This window comes from Chelonia mydas, chromosome 2 (genome assembly GCF_015237465.2).
Source record: "Chelonia mydas isolate rCheMyd1 chromosome 2, rCheMyd1.pri.v2, whole genome shotgun sequence".
In the NCBI taxonomy this organism is placed as follows: domain Eukaryota; kingdom Metazoa; phylum Chordata; order Testudines; family Cheloniidae; genus Chelonia; species Chelonia mydas.
This window is the reverse complement of record NC_057850.1, coordinates 261,527,525-261,550,497: the sequence shown is the minus strand read 5'-3', so window position 1 is coordinate 261,550,497 and position 22,973 is coordinate 261,527,525. Positions and strand designations below refer to the sequence as shown.

The window sequence follows — 22,973 nt, the reverse complement described above, 5'->3', positions numbered from 1 at the left end:
CTCCCCCAGTTCTGGGCCGGGAGGGTCTGCGGGAGCCCCATGCAATTTGGCCTGGGCTGCGTCTGCAATGTGGGTGTTGATGATGGCCCGGGACGCGGAGGGTGCTAGTAAAATGTGTGATGAGACCGGGCGGCGCTGTCAGCCAGGCACTGGAGGGGCCTGAGGCAGGGAAAGAGCTAGCCCAGGGGGAAGAGGGGCAGCTGGGCTGAGCGGTGGGGGCAGGAGGGGGCAGGGCAGAGCTGGGGGGGTGCGGGTGTGAGGGTGGAGTGGATCAGGTTGCGAGGGGGGATGATGGGCCGGGGTTGCCTACACGAGCAGGGACCTCGCCTCAGTGCCAGGAGGTCATTGCCAAGCCTGCAGTCCTGTGTGGATGTTGCTGGCTGGTTGCCCCATGGGACCCTGTTTGCCCGACAGCCGCAGGCCCCCTGAGAGATGCCAGCACTCGGGAATGGCTCCTCCAAAGGGCCAGAGCTGGCTCGAGCTGCCACGCGCCCAGGCCCTGCCCTGCCCTGCCTGCGGTGTGACTGCCTGGCCGGTGTGTGAGCCTGGCACTGTCCATGGCCACAGGGACCACTTGGCCTCCCACAGAGCCAAGGGCACGGCTCTGACCAGGGACTCCTGGCCCAGCTGAACTAGAGGGGGGCTGTTGGAGACACGCCCAGCCTGGATTCACTGACCCTCTGTGACAGAGACACCCCCCAGCACCCCTCCAGTCAGTCGTTCCAATGAGGGCGACCCTCCCTGGGGAAAAGCGGCTCCTTATTCCCAGCCAGGACAGCTCTCGTCCAAGCCCTGCCTGTCGGCGCGAAGGGCCATCTGCCGCAGAGCCCCCTCCCCTGCACAGACCGGGCTCCGGGCACCGGCAGACGGCGCTCACGGCACCGCCGACCCCTCCCCTGCACAGACCGGGCTCCGGGCACCGGCAGACGGCGCTCACGGCACCGCCGACCCCTCCCCTGCACAGACCGGGCTCCGGGCACCTGCAGACGGCGCTCACGGCACCGCCGACCCCTCCCCTGCACAGACCGGGCTCCGGGCACCGGCAGACGGCGCTCACGGCACCGCCGACCCCTCCCCTGCACAGACTAAGGCAGCTTAATCTATGCGGCAGGGTCTGCAGCGCTCAACCCCGCCCTGGCTCTTTTCTGACCCCTGCCACTTGGTCAATCCCTGTTCTGAAGAGCAGGTGCCAGCGCAGGGGCTGAGTCACCGGGCTCCTCCTTTGCCCCCAGGCCGCACGTGGGGAGCCCTGCTGGGTGCGTGCCACCCTGGTCCCAGGCACTGTTCGAAGTCCCAGTCCCCACGCTGGGCCTGTGCCCCACACTGTGGTGAATCCTCCGTCCCTTGGGCAGGTGCGAGCCCAGCCAGCTCTCTCCAGGCAGAGATCTCAGGCCGGGGCTGAAGGCAAAGCCGAGCCCTCCCAAGAGCGGCCGTGCCCAGAAACTGGCACTCAGCCCCAGCCGCTCTGGCTCCCGCCTGGCCCTGACGCTAGGGGCCCTGCGGAGGCAGCGGGGATGCGCTGCACGTAGGGGGCGGCTTTGGGGCGGATCTGGGTTCAGCTGCACCCCAGAAATAACGAGCTCATGGGTGCAAAGTGGCATGTACACTACCCCAGTGGACCACGGCAGGTCAGTATGGGGGACTCACTCTCCTGCACTCCCAGGACCCCCTCCTCCCCGCCACACTGGGGCAGGATGAGGGGGGTGGGGCGGGGTGGAGGGTGCTGCTGGGGCCACCCACTGAATCAGGAGGAACCTATGGGAGCCTCCCACTCAGGGGCCAGAGCCTGCCCACGCTGCAGGGGACGAGCGACCCGGCTCTGTGCTCGCTCGCGCCTGGCTGCGGCTCGTCCAGGGGCCTTTATCGCCTGCGTGGGGCAGCGCCAGAGCCTGGCAGCCAGTGCCCACGGGCGGCCCGGCGGCCCAGTGCCCCCGCCTTGCGCGGACACGGCCCTGCCCCCCGTCCACGCGGATGCTGCAGCAACGCCTCGCCTACAGCAGTCAGCTCCAAACGTTTCTTCTGGCAACCCAGTTAAAGAAAACGGTGGTTGCCCGTGACCCAACGGAGCTGGAGATGAGGGGTTTGGGGTGGGGGAGGGGCTGGGGTGAGGGCTGCGGGGTGGGGCCAGGAATGAGGGGTTCAGAGTGTGGGAGGAACTCAGGGCTGGGGCAGGGGGTTGGGGTGCAGGCTCTGGGGTGGGGCCAAGGATGAGGGGTTTGGGGTGCAGGGGGGGCTCTGGGGTTGGGGGGGCTCAGGGCTGGGGCATGGGATTGGGGCACGGGCTTACCATGGGCGGCTCCTGCCGTGAGGGTGCTAAGGCAGGTTTCCTGCCTGTCCTGACACCGCGGACTGCGCTGCGCCCTGGAAGTGGACCAGCAGCAGGTCCGGCTCCGAGGTGGAGGCGCGCAAGCAGCTCTGCATGGCTCTCGCCCGCAGGCTCCCCCCCACCCCAGCTCCCATTGGCCAGGAACCGGCTAACGGGAGCGTGGAGCCAGGGCTCGGGGCGGGGGCAGCGCATGTCACCCTGCGGCCCCCCGCCTAGGAGCCAGACCGTCTGCTGGCCGCTTCCGGGGCGCAGCGCAGTGCCAGAACAGGTCGGGACGAGCCTGCCTTAGCCAAGCCGCACCTCCAACGGACTTTTAATGGCCCGGTCGGTGGTGCTGCCCAGAGCTGCCGCGACCCAGGGCCTGACGTTCCACGACCCACTACTGGGTCCCGAACCGCAGTTTGAAAACCACTGGGCTAGAGGAAGTGGGGGTAGGGCCACCGAGCGCTAACATGCCCCAGTCTCGCTGCGGGGTTCGGCCGGGTGGCGCTAAATCCGGTGTCACCAGCAGGTGGGGCGGCAGGGCCAGCCCCGGGGGTGTCACAGCCCGTGCGGAGGGGGCCCCGGGGAGCTGAGTGAGGCAAGAGCAGACGGGCCGCGACCTTTGCTGGTGCTGGGGCCCTGCTCCCCGCGCCGCCCCCCATGGAGCCCGGAGGGGAGGCGGCCAACAGCCCAGCTGGGCAGGAGTCAGCCCAGCCCGGTGTCCGGCCAGACCCGTCAGGGGACGCGGCCCAGTGGGCTGAGCAGTGGGCCCCTGAGGGCCTGTGCTGACCGCTGCGCTCGGCCCCGTGGCCCCCCGCGGCCCCCAGGGCCTGCAGGAACGGGCTGGGGGGGCTCCACCGGCACCAGGGCACGACCCCCAGCCCGCAGGTCCGCAGCCTGCGGAGCCCACACGCTCGCACATGAGAGCGGGGCCACACGGCGCCGTGGCAGGGACGGGCTGGGGCTGTTCTGATTCACCTCCGGCCGCGGGGGCCCCCCCTGCCAAGGGGGCTGCCCCCAGCACTCCAGCGGGAGGTCCCTGAGAGCAGTCTGCCCCCAGCTCGTGGCAGGCATCCCAATTGCCCCTGCTCTGGCCCTTCCAGCCCCACGCCCCCCACCCCCCCGGCTCACCGCCTTGCATGTGTCTGGGAAGAGGCTACCCCTTGCCCTGCCTGGGCGCCAGTCCCTCGGGGCAGGCCTGTGCTGAGCCCCAATGCGGGACACGGGGGCCCCAGGGCAGGGGGAGACGCTCTGTGCCACCCAGGAGGGCTGGCACCTCCCCTCACCCACGGGTTGTCAGCCTGAGACAGCGGCAGCCCGACCCCCAGCCTGGAGCAGCCCCGATCCCCAGCAGGCCTCAGCGCTACAGGGTGCCGGGCTGGGTGGTTCTGGGGGGACGGGGGAAGGTCAGGGGCCCCTCCCCTGGCGGGGCTGTTCTGGGGGGACGGGGGAAGGTCAGGGCGCCCGGGGGCTGGTTACCAGGTTGTCGCTGTTATTTCTCTGGGGTCTCTTCTTGTTCTTGTAAAAACTGAGGAGTTTGTCCCGAAACACCTGGGGGGAGATAACTGGGTTGTCACCAACGGGGGGGGGAGTGGGGGAGGCTCTGCAATGTCCTCTTGGGGGGGTCCCTAGAGTTGGGGGGTCGTAGCTCCTTTGTACTTCCCCTGCTTGCTGTGCCTGCCTGGGAGAGTCTGGGGCGGCACTAGCCTGGGTGGCAGGAGCCCCGGTTTCGAGTCCCTGTTCACCCTGTGGGGCGCTGGGCAGCCCCATCTGGCCCATGGGGGCACAGCCCAGCCCTGCTTCTTAGGGGGGCAGGGAAGTGCATGAAGGGGTGAGCTGTGCCCAATGCTGCGGTGTGGGGCAGAGCTGGGCCACGGATACCCCCTGTAACCAAGTGGGAATTGTTTGTAATATTTTAATCATGCTTGTGTGGGCCTCAGTTTCCCCTATGTGCTGCGTTGTTACCTGTTGGTGGGGGGGGGATGGCGGGGGGAAGGCTCATAGAGGGGGGGCACGGGGGGCGTGCATGGGGGCTAGCGGGGGGCGGGGAGAGGGGCTGGGGGCACGTGTGGCTGTGGTCGGCATTGAAGCTGAACCAGTCTCAGGAGCGTTGTCAAGGCGGAAGGCTCGGGGGGGCACCAAGGCTGGGGCGGGGAACCAAGGTTCAGGGGAGAACCAAGAGCCCCCTGCCCACTGCTCGGCCCCGTGGCCTCACCTCGTACAGGTAGTCGAAGATCTCCAGGATGGTGAGGATGCTGGCCCCGATGAACAGCCCCATCTGGCCCCCGATGTCCCCTGGGGGCAGGGGCAGAGCGTGAGCGGGCAGCCGGGCCGCACCCACCCGACGCTGCTCCTGCAGCAGGCAGGGGCCTGCCCCACCCACGCCCACCCGGAGTCACGAGGGGGCACTGCTCCCGCCCCAGCCGCAGGGTTGCAGGTCCCTGGGGCACCCCGCCCCACTGCGAGTGCTAATCCAGCAGCCCCCCCGGCACTCACCCCCCCCGGCACTCACCCAGCTGCCCCCCGGGCACTCACCCAGCCCCCCTGGGCACTCACCCCCCCAGACACTCACCCAGCAGCCCCCCCGGCACTCAGCCCCCCTGGGCACTCACCCCCCCCCAGACACTCACCCAGCAGCCCCCCCGGCACTCACCCAGCCCCCCTGGGCACTCACCCCCCCCCGGGCACTCACCCAGCCCCCCTGGGCATTCACCCCCCCCCAGCACTCACCCAGCAGCCCTGCCACCTCATATGCTTTCTTCTGCTCGATGGTCTCATAGTTCAAGGCTTCAAAGAAAATGTCCAGCACCAGCACATTGTCCCTGGGGGGCGGCAGCGGCCAGGCCAGACACAGATAGACAGATAGATGGGGTGAGTCCAAGTGACCAGGGGGGCTGAGTGCCGGGGGCTGGTGTGGGCCCTGGGGGGCAGGCTGGGAGGAGCAAAGGGGGGGGTGCACCCTGTGGGGCTGTGGTATGTTGGGGGGTCACTCATGGGGGGCATGCTGTCCGCAACAAGGGGGGCGCACTGGGGGGTTGGGGGGCTGTGGTGGGGGACGTGCTGTCTGCAGGAGGGTGCTGTGGGGGGTCGTGCTGTGCGCGGGGGTGATGTCTGGGGGGCTGTGCAGGGGAGGTTGTGCTGTGCGCGGGGGGTTATGTTGGGGGGGCCTATGGGGGGGTCATGCTGTGCACGGGGGTGATGTCTGGGGGGCTGTGCAGGGGGGGTTGTGCTGTGCGTGGGGGGTTATGTTTGGGGGGGCCGTGGGGGGGTCATGCTGTGAGTGGGGGTGATGTCTGGGAGGCTGTGCAGGGGAGGTTGTGCTGTGCGCGGGGGGTTATGTTTGGGGGGGCTGTGGGGGCATGCTGTGCGTGGGGCTGATGTCTGGGGGGCTGTGCAGGGGGGGTTGTGCTGTACGTGGGGGGTTATGTTTGGGGGGGCTGTGGGGGGCATGCTGTGCGTGGGGCTGATGTCTGGGGGGCTGTGCAGGGGGGGTTGTGCTGTGCATGGGGGGTTATGTTTGGGGGGGCTGTGGGAGGTCATGCTGTGCATGGGGGTGATGTCTGGGGGGCTGTGCAGGGGAGGTTGTGCTGTGCATGGGGGGTTATGTTTGGGGGGGCTGTGGGGGGCATGCTGTGCGTGGGGGTGATGTCTGGGGGCCTGTGCAGGGGGGGTTGTGCTGTGCGTGGGGGGTTATGTTTGGGGGGGCTGTGGGGGGCATGCTGTGCGTGGGGGTGATGTCTGGGGGCCTGTGCAGGGGGGGTTGTGCTGTGCGTGGGGGGTTATGTTTGGGGGGGCCGTGGGGGGGTCATGCTGTGAGTGGGGGTGATGTCTGGGGGGCTGTGCAGGGGGGGTTGTGCTGTGCGCAGGGGAGGGGACTCACGAGATGTACTGCTCGCTCTTGTTGTATTTCTTGGCCAGGTACTTGGCTGAGGCCTTGCTGGGGATCTTGACCATGGAGAGCTCCTTGCCGTAGCGCACCATGTCACAGGGCGTGCGGCACACGCAGAACTCACTGTCCTTCTTCACCAGGAAGTCTGGAGTGCGAGGACGGGTGTGAGCCAAGAACACCCGGAGAGCCACGGGGGCGTGGACAGGGAGAGCGATGGGGACAGGCGGAGAGCGATGGGGACGGGAACCGGGATGGGGACAGGCGGAGAGCGATGGGGACAGGCGGAGAGCGATGGGGACGGGAACCGGGATGGGGACAGGCGGAGAGCGATGGGGACAGGCGGAGAGCCAGCAGAAGTGACGGGCCGGAGAGCGATAGGGTTGGGAAGGGGCCAGAGAGTCACAGGGATGGGGCGTGAGCCAGCAGCACCCCTATGGGCTGGAGATCCCCAGAAACGGGGCCCACTCACAGGCCCTCGACTGCTTCAGCAACAGGTCCCAGGGGGTCCACTCCCTAACCGCTCCTCAGGCAGCGACACAAGCTGGGGAGGAGACTCTGGAGGTTCCCCAGGGGTCCCCAGCCCTGCTCCCCATGTCCCCCAGGGGGGAGGTGACCCACGAGGGGGCAGTCCCAGTGCCGGGGATGGGTTGAGCTGGAGCAGGGTCTGGCCGGGTGTGGGAGGCATGCGGGCGGGCGGCAGGGTAGGAGACGAGGCACTGCCCCAGAGACGGGCCGCGGCGGGTACGTACCCAGGGCAGGGTCGGCGCACTCCTTGTACTGCTCGGGCGTGCACACGTTGGCGTTCCCTGGGGAGGGGGGCACAGGGTCACTCAGGGGCTTGGCGGGGGGCTGGTGGGGCTGCAGGAGCCATGTGGGTGGTGGGGGCTGCGTCTCATTAGAGCCCCATGTCTGAGGCTGGGGAGAACTGGCCCAGGAGCTGTGGCGGGGGGGGGCGCCCTCCTCACCCTGCCCCCAGGACCAGCACATCTCTCCCCAGCAGCCCCCTGCCCTCTCGTCCCCTCCCAGCTCCCACTTGCATGGGGCTCCCCCCCCCAGCCCGGGGCCTCCTGGGCCCCCCCAGCCCGGGGCCTCCCCCAGCCCGGCCCGCGCCCCTCACCGGGCATGTGCACCATGCGGCAGTTGCAGTTCTCGGCCAGGTAGCGGGTCTCGCAGTCCAGGCGGCAGGCCGTGATGCTGTAGCTGGTGAAGAAGTCGGATTCAATGGGGGTGGATTTGCAGTCCCCCCAGGGGGGCGGGAGGTAGACCAGCTACAACACACACAGGGTTAAGGAAAAGGCCGGAGGAGCGGCCAGCAGCCTGCCCCGGTGCAGGACCCCCGCCCCTTGCCCCCCCACCTGTGCTGCGATGTGACCTCCCCCGCCCGCCCCATGGTGGAACCCCCCCTTCTGTACCATAGCAGCAGCGGGCCCCCCCGGAATGGCAGCCGGGCATCTCGCAGGCTGGCATGTGGGCACACGCAGCGCCACACTCACCTCTGTGCTCACGCACTACAGAGCTGCAAATGCACACGCATTCAACATACATGTGCACCCATGGCGCTGCAGGCCCCCACGCACGCATACCACGGCGAGCCGGGCATTATGGGTAACACCCAGGGGAAGTTTCCACAGTATGCATCCGATGAAGTGAGCTGTAGCTCACGAAAGCTTATGCTCAAATAAATTGGTTAGTCTCTAAGGTGCCGCAAGTCCTCCTTTTCTTTTTGCGAATACAGACTAACACGGCTGTTACTCTGAAATCCAGGGGAAAAACCGCAGGAGGAGGGCAGCAGAGAGGGACAGCACGGGGTGGGGGGGCAGGCGGCCCCATGGGGGAGAGTGCAGGCGGATGGTGCTGCGTGCCCGTGTCCCAAGGCGGCTGAGCGGAGCACAGCGCGGGGAGCAGGCCGGGTGGGTGATGTAGAGACAACGGGGGCTCCTTCTCTTACAGTAACTGGCTCAGCAAGTCCTCATCCGCATGGACCCCACCCGAGGAGCAGGTGCCTCGGGCGCGAGATCAGACTCTTTGGCCAGCAGGATCCGTGGGGGCCAAGCTGCACCCACACATCCTACAGTCCCACCCCATCCCTCCGCTCCCTCACTACTCCCATCCGGGCGCTGAAGGAGGGGCTGCAGGGCGGCTGGTGGGATCCACATGGAGAAATCATCGCCAGGAACTGCAGAGACTGTCACCCTTTTCACTCCATCGAGTCTCTGTCTCACCCAGCCCCCCTTGGCCCCCCTCAGCCCTCCCAAGGGCCACTCACCCAGCATAGACCCTGTCGTGGAGTGTATCATACTGCCCAGCCGCCAGGTGTGTGACATACCTTATTTAAACGAACTTCAGCTGTGCCTGGAAGGGCACTGACGGCTCTTATGATGAACACACCTGGTGTGTAGGAGCGAATGCTGTGGCCAGCCTGTACCTGATACTGGAGCATGACATGGTGTCAGGAGTAAACTAAGAACAGCAACAGAAGGAAAACAACAACAAAGGTTGCAGGAGCTTATCAACATGCCACACTTCAAGAACCAGGGGGAAATGTTGGAAGTTTTATAAGAGCTCTGCGTACATTGGCTGAAAACAGTGATTCTGGGAACGCAAACCATAAAAACAATAGAGACAGGCTGGTTATTGGGTTAACAGATAAAAACCTTTCACAGCAGCTACAACTGAAGAGAGATTTAGCCCTAGCCACCACTATCCAAAGACCAAAGCGTTCTGAGCTGGTGAGACACCAAAACCTCGGACAACTTGAGAACCTTGGAAAACCTGAAACTAGCTTAGAAACTCTACACAGACACTTGAGTGTTAAAAGTCATTATCATCAAAGCCCTGAGGCAAGGAGAGAGAATGCCCAGGCTAAGAGGGACAAATTCCAGCCTAGGTGCCGAAGGTGCGGAACAGATCATGTCCCAAGAGATGGTGCATGTCCAGCCAGAGGTGCAGGGTGTAAAAAACGCACGACCGATGGACATTTTGCAGCTGTTTGCTGCACCAAAGCAGCCAGTGGGTTGACTCATATTACAGACAACCAAGAGACGTTGTTTCTGGGATCTGTCACTGGTGATGACACAGAGCCTGCCTGGAATGTGAAACTGGATATTCATGGCAAGACGATTGACTTTCAAACTAATTCAGGAGCTGATATCACAGTCCTCACAGAACGGATTTACAATCTCTTCAGCCCCTCCCAGAGCTTGTCACCGATTCCCCAGGCGATGCTCTGGAACTGCTCCCTATGAAGCCAGGCAGGACTCTGGGGAAGTCTCCTCTCTGGGAGCAGACTGTCTGCAGGACACACAGCTCACCCGGCTTCCACCTTCCTGGGTCTGACCTCGGAGCATTCAGCCTCCTCTGCCCCTCCGTGCGCTTCCCACAGCGAGTCCGCCCAGGTGGGGTCCTGGGGAAGCCAGAGGGTCCTGCCCCCCAACTCCACAGTCAGACGTGACTCTCAGCCAGCCAGTAAAACAGAAGGTTTATTAGATGACAGGAACATGGTCTAACACAGAGCTTGTAGGTGCAGAGAACAGGACCCCTCAGCCGGGTCCATTTTGGGGGGCAGGGAGCCAGACAAGCACGTCTGCACTTCACTCCTCGTCCCCAGCCAGCCCCAAACTGAAACCCCCTCCAGCCCCTCCTCCTCTGGGCTTTGTCCCTTTCCTGGGCCAGGAGGTCACCTGATTCCTTTGTTCTCCAACCCTTTAGCTCTCACCTTGCAGGGGGAAGGGCCCAGGCCATCAGTTGCCAGGAAACAGGGTGTCGGCCATTCTCTGTGTCCAGACCCCTGCACACTCCTGCCCTCTAGGGCTCTGCAACCATCATACACCCTTACCCCACCCCCTAGATATTTAAGAACTGCCTAGGGGAAACTGAGGCACCCCCACACTATTCAGAGGAAACATTAAGAACAGTCCCGCTTTGTCACAGGGTGTAAGGGCTTGGGGGAATATTTTGGGGGAATAGGACTCCAGGTGGTCCTTTCCCTGATTCTTTGTCTAAATCACTTGGTGGTGGCAGCATACTGTTCAAGGACAAGGTGGAGTTTGTGCGTTGGGGAAGTTTTAACCTAAGTTGGTAAAAATAAGCTTAGGGGGTCTTTCATGCGGGTCCCCACACCTGTACCCTAGAGTTCAGAGTGGGGAGGGAACCCTGACAACCCAGATCAAGCCCAGCTGAGATGCCGATGTCTATTGCTAAGGTTAATGTGATTTAACTCAGTTGCTAAGTATGTTCCTGAGAAAAATCTGGGAGTAGCAGAAGATCTGTCACAGCTCACGGAGCTCATCATGCACACAGCTACACGTGAGCTCGAAGATGACATAAAGGCATGCGTGGATGCTGTGGACCCACACAGACCAGTGTCAGAAAAGAGACTATTCCTACCATAAAAAGCAACCTTGACAGACGCTCAGCTTCAGGAAGTTCTAAGTTACCCTAGGGCAATTGGGTCAAGTATTTAAAGGACAATAAGGAAGTGATGAGACTACTTTATGGTGTGTGGACAGTTAAGCGAGTCAGATGGATTCATGGTTAAAGGCATTTGCATCGTAATTCCAAATAAAATGAGGGGAGAATCCTAAACCTCCTCCAGGAAGGACATCGAGGACGAACTAACTGCCGTGAATGGGCCAGTCAGCGTGGTGGCTGGGAATTAGCAAGGACATAAGGAATAAAGTATCTGCATGTGAGTACTGCAGAATGAACAGACCAACACAATACACACAACACCCCGCCCAGACAGGCCGTGGAAGAGACTAGCTGCAGACTGATGTGAATTCAGAGGTCATCATTACTTGGTCGTTGTGGACTCTTTTTCCAGGTATACAGAAGTCATATACTTGAAAGACATGACATATCGCAGTGTCATTGAGAAATTGAAGTGCACTTTTGCTCACTTCGGTATTCCAGAACAACTAGTGGTGGACAACAGACCACAACTCACCGCAGCAGAATTTAAGTCATTCTGAACAAAATATTATTTTGATCATATTCCTAGCAGCCCACATTCCCCATGGATGAATGAAGAGGCTGAGAGAGCTGTACAGACAGCCAAAAAAATCCTCCTGCAGCAGGAAGATCCATTCCTTGCTGTGACATTATTGACAGGAACTGAGACCGTATAGATCATGGTTGCAACCAGAGTCCTATGGTTGCACCAGGTCTTGTACAGAGGAGGCCAAGTGGGGTGTCTATGGAAAGGTTGTAGTTTGATGGTTATGATTATACTGTCTGTATGTGTGAATCATTTTTGTAGCTGAAGTTATGAATATTGGCTCTGTACTTGTCTCTCAATCTGTTTTGATTCTAAGTAGCCTCAGTGAAGCATCTGGTCAGCTTCCTAAGAAAGGAATTTGCAGATTAAGTGCCCAAACAAGAAACACTTAACTGACAATGGACCTTGGGAGACTCCAATCCACATGATAAGTCTTTCTGGGAACGTTCAAGGTGGCATGTGGGCAATGGCTGCCTCCTGCAAACTGAGTCGTGCATGGACATGTGACTTGCCCATGTGACTCCAAACTCCATCTTGTTGCTGTGATTTTGCACAGGAGAACAAAGGGGTTTCTGCCCACAAGAGAAAGAATATAAAAGGCCCTGGAAACCCCTCCATCTTGTCTTCAATCCTGCTTCTGACCTCTGGAGGGACTTCGCTACAAACTGAAGCTCTGAACCAAGGACTGAATGACCCATCCCAGCTGGGGATGTTCTCCAGAGACTTGATTTGTGCAAGCAGTTTACTCCATCACAGCTACAAGCCTGAACCAAGAACTTTGCCACCACTGGATGTCATTGATTCCATTGAACCCATTCTAGCTCTCATCTCTATCTTTTTCTTTTTATGAATAAACCTTTAGATTTTAGATTCTAAAGGATTGGCAACAGCGTGATTTGTGGGTAATATCTGACTTGTGTATTGACCGGGGTCTGGGGCTTGATCCTTTGGGATCAAGAGAACCTTTTTTCTTTTACTAGGGTATTGGTTTTCATAACCATTCATCCCCATAACGAGTGGCCCTGGTGGGGATACTGGGAAACGGGAGTGTCTAAGGGAATTGCTTGTGTGACTTCTGGTTAGCCAGTGGGGTGAGACTGAAGTCCTCTCTGTTTGGCTGGTTTTGTGGGCCATAGTAGTAAAGGACCCCCAGCCTTGGGCTGTGACTGCCCTGCTCTAAGCAATTTGTCCTGAATTGACACTCTCCGTTGGGTCCCGTCAGAGGCCACATTGTTACACTTGCTCTTCTGAAAAAAGAAAAGGAGTACTTGTGGCACCTTAGAGACTAACCAATTTATTTGAGCATAAGCTTTCGTGAGCTACAGCTCACTTCATCGGATGCATTCAGTGGATGAAGTGAGCTGTAGCTCACGAAAGCTTATGCTTAAATAAATTGGTTAGTCTCTAAGGTGCCACAAGTCCTCCTTTTCTTTTTGCAAACACAGACTAACACGGCTGCTACTCTGAAACCTGTCTTCTGAGTTACATATCAACACCAATAACAGCTACTGGATATAGTCAAGCACAGTTCCTGATAGGAAGACAATTCAGAACGGCTGTTCCAACTGTGGAAAGAAACCTATCTCCAAAGTGGCCAGACATGAAGACAGTAGCCAAATTGGATAAAAAAGCTAAAAGATCTTATGAACACTTTTACAACAAACTTCACTCAGAGGACTGATGGGTCTAGAACGTGGTGACCACGTTCATGTCAAACTGGATGAAGAAAAAGGAGGGACAATGCCAGCTGCCATAAAGAAAAACAATTCAGTGCCTGGATCGTATACGATCAACACCAGCAGTGGAGAGTTCAGCAGAAAATGTCGACACCTACAGTTTGTTCCTCCGAGAGAATAAACAACAGAGCAAACTCCACAGATGGAGAATGCAGAACAAGGATACAACTCAAGGGTTCCTACCCAACCACGCAGTCACTGCAACTAATGGACAGCTCGATGACCAGGTTGTTACATGTTCAGACTGTGTAATTAGAAAGCCAGCACAATTCAGAGACAACTTCATCTGCAGCATTGAGAGCCGACTGGAGAGAGATTCTAGCCACCAGCCCCATCTTTAACCCACCCCAACCAGCCCCCCAGTCCCAACTAACCAGCAAACCGCAGCTACTAACACAACCACCATACCCAACCAATCAACTAATCTAACTAACCCCCGCTACAAACCCAACCCAACCAGCTAACCCCAACCAACCCCAGCTACTAACAAATCCAGCCACCGTGCCCAACCAGCTAACCCCAACCAACCCCAGCTAACCCTAACCAGCCAACCCCAGCTACTAACAAATCCAGCCACCGTCCCCAACCAGCTAACCCCAACCAACCCCAGCTACTAACAAATCCAGCCACCGTCCCCAACCAGCTAACCCCAACCAACCCCAGCTACTAACAAATCCAGCCACCGTCCCCAACCAGCTAACCCCAACCAACCACAACTAACCCTAACCAGCCAACACCAGCTACTAACAAATCCAGCCACCGTCCCCAACCAACTAACCCCAACCAACCCCAACTAACCCTAACCAGCCAACCCCAGCTACTAACAAATCCAGCCACCGTCCCCAACCAGCTAACCCCAACCAACCCCAACTAACCCTAACCAGCCAACACAGCTACTAACAAATCCAGCCACCGTCCCCAACCAGCTAACCCCAACCAACCCCAACTAACCCTAACCAGCCAACACCAGCTACTAACAAATCCAGCCACCGTCCCCAACCAGCTAACCCCAACCAACCCCAGCTAACCCTAACCAGCCAACACAGCTACTAACAAATCCAGCCACCGTCCCCAACCAACTAACCCCAACCAACCCCAGCTACTAACCCTAACCAGCCAACACAGCTACTAACAAATCCAGCCACCGTCCTCAACCAACTAACCCCAACCAACCCCAGCTAACCCTAACCAGCCAACCCCAGCTACTAACAAATCCAGCCACCGTACCCAACCAACTAACCCCAACCAACCCCAGCTAACCCTAACCAACCAACCCCAGCTACTAACAAATCCAGCCACCGTCCCCAACCAGCTAACCCCAACCAACCCCAACTAACCCTAACCAGCCAACACCAGCTACTAACACAATCCAGCCACCGTCCCCAACCAACTAACCCCAACCAACCCCAGCTAACCCTAACCAGCCAACCCCAGCTACTAACACAATCCAGCCACCGTCCCCAACCAGCTAACCCCAACCAACCCCAACTAACCCTAACCAGCCAACACCAGCTACTAACAAATCCAGCCACCGTCCCCAACCAGCTAACCCCAACCAACCCCAACTAACCCTAACCAGCCAACACCAGCAACTAACACAATCCAGCCACCGTCCCCAACCAGCTAACCCCAACCAACCCCAGCTAACCCTAACCAGCCAACACCAGCTACTAACACAATCCAGCCACCATCCCCAACCAGCTAACCCCAACCAACCCCAGCTAACCCTAACCAGCCAACCCCAGCTACTAACAAATCCAGCCACCGTCCCCAACCAGCTAACCCCAACCAACCCCAACTAACCCTAACCAGCCAACACCAGCTACTAACACAATCCAGCCACCGTCCCCAACCAACTAACCCCAACCAACCCCAGCTAACCCTAACCAGCCAACCCCAGCTACTAACAAATCCAGCCACCGTCCCCAACCAGCTAACCCCAACCAACCCCAACTAACCCTAACCAGCCAACACCAACTACTAACAAATCCAGCCACCGTCCCCAACCAGCTAACCCCAACCAACCCCAGCTACTAACCCTAACCAGCCAACACAGCTACTAACAAATCCAGCCACCGTCCCCAACCAACTAACCCCAACCAACCCCAGCTACTAACCCTAACCAGCCAACACAGCTACTAACAAATCCAGCCACCGTCCCCAACCAACTAACCCCAACCAACCCCAGCTAACCCTAACCAGCCAACACAGCTACTAACAAATCCAGCCACCGTCCCCAACCAGCTAACCCCAACCAACCCCAACTAACCCTAACCAGCCAACACCAACTACTAACAAATCCAGCCACCATCCCCAACCAGCTAACCCCAACCAACCCCAACTAACCCTAACCAGCCAACACAGCTACTAACAAATCCAGCCACCGTCCCCAACCAACTAACCCCAACCAACCCCAGCTACTAACCCTAACCAGCCAACACAGCTACTAACAAATCCAGCCACCGTCCCCAACCAACTAAACCCAACCAACCCCAGCTAACCCTAACCAGCCAACACAGCTACTAACAAATCCAGCCACCGTCCCCAACCAGCTAACCCCAACCAACCCCAACTAACCCTAACCAGCCAACACCAGCTACTAACAAATCCAGCCACCATCCCCAACCAGCTAACCCCAACCAACCCCAGCTAACCCTAACCAACCAACCCCAGCTACTAACAAATCCAGCCACCGTCCCCAACCAGCTAACCCCAACCAACCCCAACTAACCCTAACCAGCCAACACAGCTACTAACAAATCCAGCCACCGTCCCCAACCCACTAACCCCAACCAACCCCAGCTAACCCTAACCAGCCAACACCAGCTACTAACAAATCCAGCCACCGTCCCCAACCAGCTAACCCCAACCAACCCCAACTAACCCTAACCAGCCAACACAGCTACTAACAAATCCAGCCACCGTCCCCAACCAACTAACCCCAACCAACCCCAGCTAACCCTAACCAGCCAACACCAGCTACTAACACAATCCAGCCACCGTCCCCAACCAGCTAACCCCAACCAACCCCAACTAACCCTAACCAGCCAACACAGCTACTAACAAATCCAGCCACCATCCCCAACCCACTAACCCCAACCAACCCCAGCTAACCCTAACCAGCCAACACAGCTACCAACAAATCCAGCCACCGTCCCCAACCCACTAACCCCGACCAACCCCAACTAACCCTAACCAGCCAACCCCAGCTACTAACAAATCCAGCCACCGTCCCCAACCAGCTAACCCCAACCAACCCCAACTAACCCTAACCAGCCAACACCAGCTACTAACAAATCCAGCCACCGTCCCCAACCAGCTAACCCCAACCAACCCCAACTAACCCTAACCAGCCAACACCAGCTACTAACAAATCCAGCCACCGTCCCCAACCAGCTAACCCCAACCAACCCCAGCTAACCCTAACCAGCCAACACCAGCTACTAACACAATCCAGCCACCGTCCCCAACCAGCTAACCCCAACCAACCCCAGCTAACCCTAACCAGCCAACACCAGCTACTAACAAATCCAGCCACCGTCCCCAACCAGCTAACCCCAACCAACCCCAACTAACCCTAACCAGCCAACACCAGCTACTAACAAATCCAGCCACCGTCCCCAACCAGCTAACCCCAACCAACCCCACCTAACCCTAACCAGCCAACACCAGCTACTAACAAATCCAGCCACCGTCCCCGACCAACTAACCCCAACCAACCCCAGCTACTAACCCTAACCAGCCAACACCAGCTACTCACAAATCCAGCCACCGTCCCCAACCCACTAACCCCGACCAACCCCAACTAACCCTAATCAGCCAACACCAGCTACTAACAAATCTAGCCACCGTCCCCAACCCACTAACCCCAACCAACCCCAACTAACCCTAACCAGCCAACACCAGCTACTAACAAATCCAGCCACCGTCCCCAAACCACTAACCCCAACCAACCCCAACTAACCCTAACCAGCCAACACAGCTACTAACAAATCCAGCCACCGTCCCCAACCAGCTAACCCCAACCAACCCCACCTAACCCTAACCAGCCAACACAGCTACTAACAAATCTAGCCACCGTCCCCAACCCACTAACCCCAACCAACCCCAACTAACCCTAACCAGCCAACACCAGCTACTAACAAATCCAGCCACCGTCCCCAAACCACTAACCCCAACCAACCCCAACTAACCCTAACCAGCCAACACAGCTACTAACAAATCCAGCCACCATCCCCAACCAGCTAACCCCAACCAACCCCAACTAACCCTAACCAGCCAACACAGCTACTAACAAATCCAGCCACCGTCCTCAACCAACTAACCCCAACCAACCCCAGCTAACCCTAACCAGCCAACCCCAGCTACTAACAAATCCAGCCACCGTCCCCAACCAGCTAACCCCAACCAACCCCAACTAACCCTAACCAGCCAACCCCAGCTACTAACAAATCCAGCCACCGTCCCCAACCAGCTAACCCCAACCAACCCCAACTAACCCTAACCAGCCAACACAGCTACTAACAAATCCAGCCACCGTCCCCAACCAGCTAACCCCAACCAACCCCAACTAACCCTAACCAGCCAACACAGCTACTAACAAATCCAGCCACCGTCCCCAACCCACTAACCCCAACCAACCCCAACTAACCCTAACCAGCCAACACCAGCTACTAACAAATCCAGCCACCGTCCCCAACCAGCTAACCCCAACAACCCCAGCTAACCCTAACCAGCCAACACAGCTACTAACAAATCCAGCCACCGTCCCCAACCAACTAACCCCAACCAACCCCAGCTAACCCTAACCAGCCAACACAGCTACTAACAAATCCAGCCACCGTCCCCAACCAACTAACCCCAACCAACCCCAGCTACTAACCCTAACCAGCCAACACAGCTACTAACAAATCCAGCCACCGTCCTCAACCAACTAACCCCAACCAACCCCAGCTAACCCTAACCAGCCAACCCCAGCTACTAACAAATCCAGCCACCGTCCCCAACCAACTAACCCCAACCAACCCCAGCTAACCCTAACCAGCCAACACCAGCTACTAACAAATCCAGCCACCATCCCCAACCAGCTAACCCCAACCAACCCCAGCTAACCCTAACCAGCCAACACCAGCTACTAACACAATCCAGCCACCGTCCCCAACCAGCTAACCCCAACCAACCCCAACTAACCCTAACCAGCCAACACCAGCTACTAACAAATCCAGCCACCGTCCCCAACCAGCTAACCCCAACCAACCCCAACTAACCCTAACCAGCCAACACCAGCTACTAACAAATCCAGCCACCGTCCCCAACCAGCTAACCCCAACCAACCCCACCTAACCCTAACCAGCCAACACCAGCTACTAACAAATCCAGCCACCGTCCCCGACCAACTAACCCCAACCAACCCCACCTAAGCCTAACCAGCCAACACCAGCTACTAACAAATCCAGCCACCATCCCCAACCAGCTAACCCCAACCAACACCAGCTAACCCTAACCAGCCAACACAGCTACTAACAAATCCAGCCACCGTCCTCAACCAACTAACCCCAACCAACCCCAGCTAACCCTAACCAGCCAACCCCAGCTACTAACAAATCCAGCCACCGTCCCCAACCCACTAACCCCAACCAACCCCAACTAACCCTAACCAGCCAACACAGCTACTAACACAATCCAGCCACCATCCCCAACCAACTAACCCCAACCAACCCCAACTAACCCTAACCAGCCAACACCAGCTACTAACAAAATCCAGCCACCATCCCCAACCAACTAACCCCAACCTACCCCAACTAACCCTAACCAGCCAACACCAGCTACTAACACAATCCAGCCACCATCCCCAACCAACTAACCCCAACCTACCCCAGCTAACCCTAACCAGCCAACCCCAGCTACTAACAAATCCAGCCACCATCCTCAACCAGCTAACCCCAGCCAACACCAGCTACTAACAAATCCAGCCACCGTCCTCAACCAGCTAACCCCAACCAACCCCAACTAACCCTAACCAGCCAACACCAGCTACTAACAAATCCAGCCACCGTCCTCAACCAGCTAACCCCAACCAACCCCAGCTAACCCTAACCAGCCAACACCAGCTACTAACAAATCCAGCCACCGTCCCCAACCAGCTAACCCCAACCAACCCCAGCTAACCCTAACCAGCCAACACCAGCTACTAACAAATCCAGCCACCGTCCCCAACCAGCTAACCCCAACCAACCCCAACTAACCCTAACCAGCCAACACCAGCTACTAACACAATCCAGCCACCGTCCCCAACCAGCTAACCCCAACCAACCCCAGCTAACCCTAACCAGCCAAGACCAGCTACTAACAAATCCAGCCACCGTCCCCAACCAGCTAACCCCAACCAACCCCAGCTAACCCTAACCAGCCAACACCAGCTACTAACACAATCCAGCCACCGTCCCCAACCAACTAACCCCAACCAACCCCAGCTAACCCTAACCAGCCAACACCAGCTACTAACAAATCCAGCCACCGTCCCCAACCAGCTAACCCCAACCTACCCCAACTAACCCTAACCAGCCAACACCAGCTACTAACAAATCCAGCCACCGTCCCCAACCAACTAACCCCAACCAACCCCAGCTACTAACCCTAACCAGCCAACACCAGCTACTAACAAATCCAGCCACCATCCCCAACCAGCTAACCCCAACCAACCCCAACTAACCCTAACCAGCCAACACCAGCTACTAACAAATCCAGCCACCGTGCCCAACCAGCTAACCCCAACCAACCCCAGCTAACCCTAACCAGCCAACACAGCTACTAACAAATCCAGCCACCGTCCCCAACCCACTAACCCCAACCAACCCCAGCTAACCCTAACCAGCCAACCCCAGCTACTAACAAATCCAGGCACCGTCCCCAACCAGCTAACCCCAACCAACCCCAACTAACCCTAACCAGCCAACACAGCTACTAACAAATCCAGCCACCATCCCCAACCAACTAACCCCAACCAACCCCACCTAACCCTAACCAGCCAACCCCAGCTACTAACAAATCCAGCCACCGTCCCCAACCAACTAACCCCAACCAACCCCAGCTAACCCTAACCAGCCAACCCCAGCTACTAACAAATCCAGCCACCGTCCCCAGACAGCTAACCCCAACCAACCCCAACTAACCCCAACCAACCCCAGCTACTAACCCACCCCACCAGTACAACCCACCTCAACCAAATAAACTTAACCTACCAAAACCAACCAGCTGCACCTATGGACAGACAGACAGAAGGATGGATACTCACTGCTGCTAACCCAACACACCGCATGAACCCCAGCCACTCAACCCTAACTGACCATCCCAACCAACTAGACCCCAACTCCATCCAATCCAATCCAAACCAAACCACCAACCCCAACTGGGGATGGCTGGGGTCCCACCCACCTCAGCCATCCCCAGCCCACCCCAGCCATCCCCAATCAACCAAACCCAACGAATCATAACCAACTAACTCGAAATATTTCATATTTGCAAGTGCGTGAGGACAAGGTGCTAGAGTGGACCTGGTGGAATGCGAGTCCCACCTCACTGCCACGGGTACCAAGTGGGGCGAGTAGTCAGGGTCACTTTGCCTCTGGATGCCCGCCCGACCCCATCCCCGGGACAGTGACACCCCGGGTCCCCCGACCCCGTCCCCGGGACAGCGACACCGCCGCCTCGCCTGCCCCGCCCGACCCCGTCACCCCGGGACAGTGACACCCCGCCTCACCCGGCCCAGCCCGACCCCGTCCCCGGGACAGCGACACCCCGCCTCGCCCGGCCCCCCAGACACTGGTGGCCAAAGATTCCGATCACACGTGCATGGGGAGCTGCCTCGACAGGCGGATCCACACGGCCAGGGCCTGGGGGAAGAAACGGCTCCTGACATCCTCCCTTGTAGAGAAGGGGCAGCCTCATGCCAGCAATCCCTCCCCAGGGATCCCTGAGGCGCTGACCCCCCTTTCTGTCATCACCAAGGCTCCCTCCCTCCCCAGCTGCCTGCCCCACGAGCCCTGGGGTGATAGGCAGGACCCCTGCTGGCCCGCAGGCCCCGGGGATGGACAGACAGATGGAAGGACGGATACCCTCTGCTGCTGGCAGGACACGAAGGTCTGGAAGCCGGGCGCCACACCGAAACCCAGCTGGTCGATGAAGGGCGGCTCCTCCTGGCTGTGGATCTGCACCTTGACCCCAGCTTCGTAGGAGATCTCATCTGCCAACACAGCAGAGCATAGGGGTGTTAAAGGGGGTGGGAGAGGGCTCCTGTTCTGTGGGGGAGCTAGCTGGACTTGATTCCTGCCTTGTGGCTTTTCATCCTCAGGATGGGGGGTGAGATAGACCTGTCCATGCTGGGGGTGTTGCTGTCTGGGGGTGGGGGGGAGGGTGTCTGTCTATGCTGGGTGTTCCTATCCTGGGGACGGGGTCAGGTGGGGCTGCGCGACCCGGGGTGTCACTATCCCGGGGTCGGGCGGGGCCAGGCGAGGCGGGGGTGTCACTGTCCTGGGGTGATGGGGTCGGGCGGGGCCGGGCTTGGCGGGGTGTCGCTGTCCCGGGGAGGGGGTCGGGGGACGGGGTCGGGCGGAGCCAGGCGAGCCGGGGGTGTCACTGTCCCGGGGTGACGGGGTCGGGCGGGGCCGGGTGAGGCGGGGTGTCACTGTCCCGGGGATGGGGTCGGGCGGGGCGGGCGAGGCGGGGTGTCACTGTCCTGGGGTGACAGGGTCGGGCAGGGCAGGCGAGGCGGGGGTGTCGCTGTCCCGGGGACGGGGTCGGGGGACCCGGGGTATCACTGTCCCGGGGTGACGGGGTAGAGCGGGGCGGGCGAGGCGGGGGTGTCGCTGTCCCGGGGACGGGGTCGGGGGACCCGGGGTGTCACTGTCCCGGGGTGACAGGGTCGGGCGGGGCGGGCGAGGCGGGGGTGTCGCTGTCCCGGGGACGGAGTCGGGGGACCCGGGGTGTCACTGTCCCGGGGATGGGGTCGGGCGGGGCGGGCGAGGCGGGGTGTCGCTGTCCCGGGGTGACGGGGTCGGGGGACCCGGGGTGTCACTGTCCCGGGGACGGGGTCGGGCGGGGCTGGGCGAGGCGGGGTGTCGCTGTCACGGGGACGGGGTCGGGCGGGGCGGGCGAGGCCGGGTGTCGCTGTCCCGGGGACGGGGTCGGGCGGGGCGGGCGAGGCGGGGTATCACTGTCCCGGGGTGACGGGGCGGGCGGGGCGGGCGAGGCGGGGTGTCGCTGTCCCGGGGTGACGGGGCGGGCGGGGCGGGCGAGGCGGGGTGTCGCTGTCACGGGGACGGGGCGGGCGGGGCGGGCGAGGCCGGGTGTCGCTGTCCCGGGGATGGGTCGGGCAGGCTGGGCGAGGCGGGGTGTCGCTGTCACGGGGACGGGGTCGGGCGGGGCGGGCGAGGCCGGGTGTCGCTGTCACGGGGACGGGGCGGGCGGGGCGGGCGAGGCGGGGTATCACTGTCCCGGGGTGACGGGGCGGGCGGGGCGGGCGAGGCCGGGTGTCGCTGTCCCGGGGACGGGGCGGGCGGGGCGGGCGAGGCGGGGTGTCGCTGTCCCGGGGACGGGGTCGGGCGGGGCGGGCGAGGCGGGGTGTCGCTGTCCCTGGGTGACGGGGTCGGGCGGGGCAGGCGAGGCGGGGGTGTCACTGACCCGGGGTGACGGGGTCGGGGGACCCGGGGTATCACTGTCCCGGGGTGACGGGGTCGAGCGGGGTGGGCGAGGCGGGGGTGTCGCTGTCCCGGGGATGGGGTCGGGGGACCCGGGGTGTCACTGTCCCGGGGACGGGGTCGGGGGACCCGGGGTATCACTGTCCCGGGGTGACGGGGTCGAGCGGGGCCGGGCGAGGCGGGATGTCGCTGTCCCGGGGACGGGGTCGGGGGACCCGGGGTATCACTGTCCCGGGGTGACGGGGTCGAGCGGGGTGGGCGAGGCGGGGGTGTCGCTGTCCCGGGGATGGGGTCGGGGGACCCGGGGTGTCGCTGTCCCGGGGACGGGGTCGGGGGACCCGGTGTATCA

At 60.2% G+C, this 22,973-nt stretch overlaps 1 protein-coding gene across 4 annotated transcripts in view; it reads right to left on the bottom strand.

Moving 5' to 3' along the window:
* ASIC3 (acid sensing ion channel subunit 3) overlaps window positions 1-22,973 on the bottom strand; it is a 38,937-nt gene that overhangs the window by 1,243 nt on the left and 14,721 nt on the right. Inside the window, exons 3-9 of one of the 4 annotated variants that reach the window (XM_037891492.2) lie at window positions 21,044-21,171; window positions 7,315-7,465; window positions 6,947-7,003; window positions 6,189-6,342; window positions 5,039-5,130; window positions 4,524-4,603; window positions 3,788-3,859 (exon numbers count right to left, since the gene is read on the bottom strand). In XM_037891492.2, coding sequence (XP_037747420.1) covers window positions 3,788-3,859; window positions 4,524-4,603; window positions 5,039-5,130; window positions 6,189-6,342; window positions 6,947-7,003; window positions 7,315-7,465; window positions 21,044-21,171 — 734 coding nt within the window. The remainder of the gene's footprint in view (window positions 1-3,787; window positions 3,860-4,523; window positions 4,604-5,038; window positions 5,131-6,188; window positions 6,343-6,946; window positions 7,004-7,314; window positions 7,466-21,043; window positions 21,172-22,973) is intronic. The other 3 variants (XM_043541872.1, XM_043541871.1, XM_043541873.1) reach the window with 3 other exon arrangements.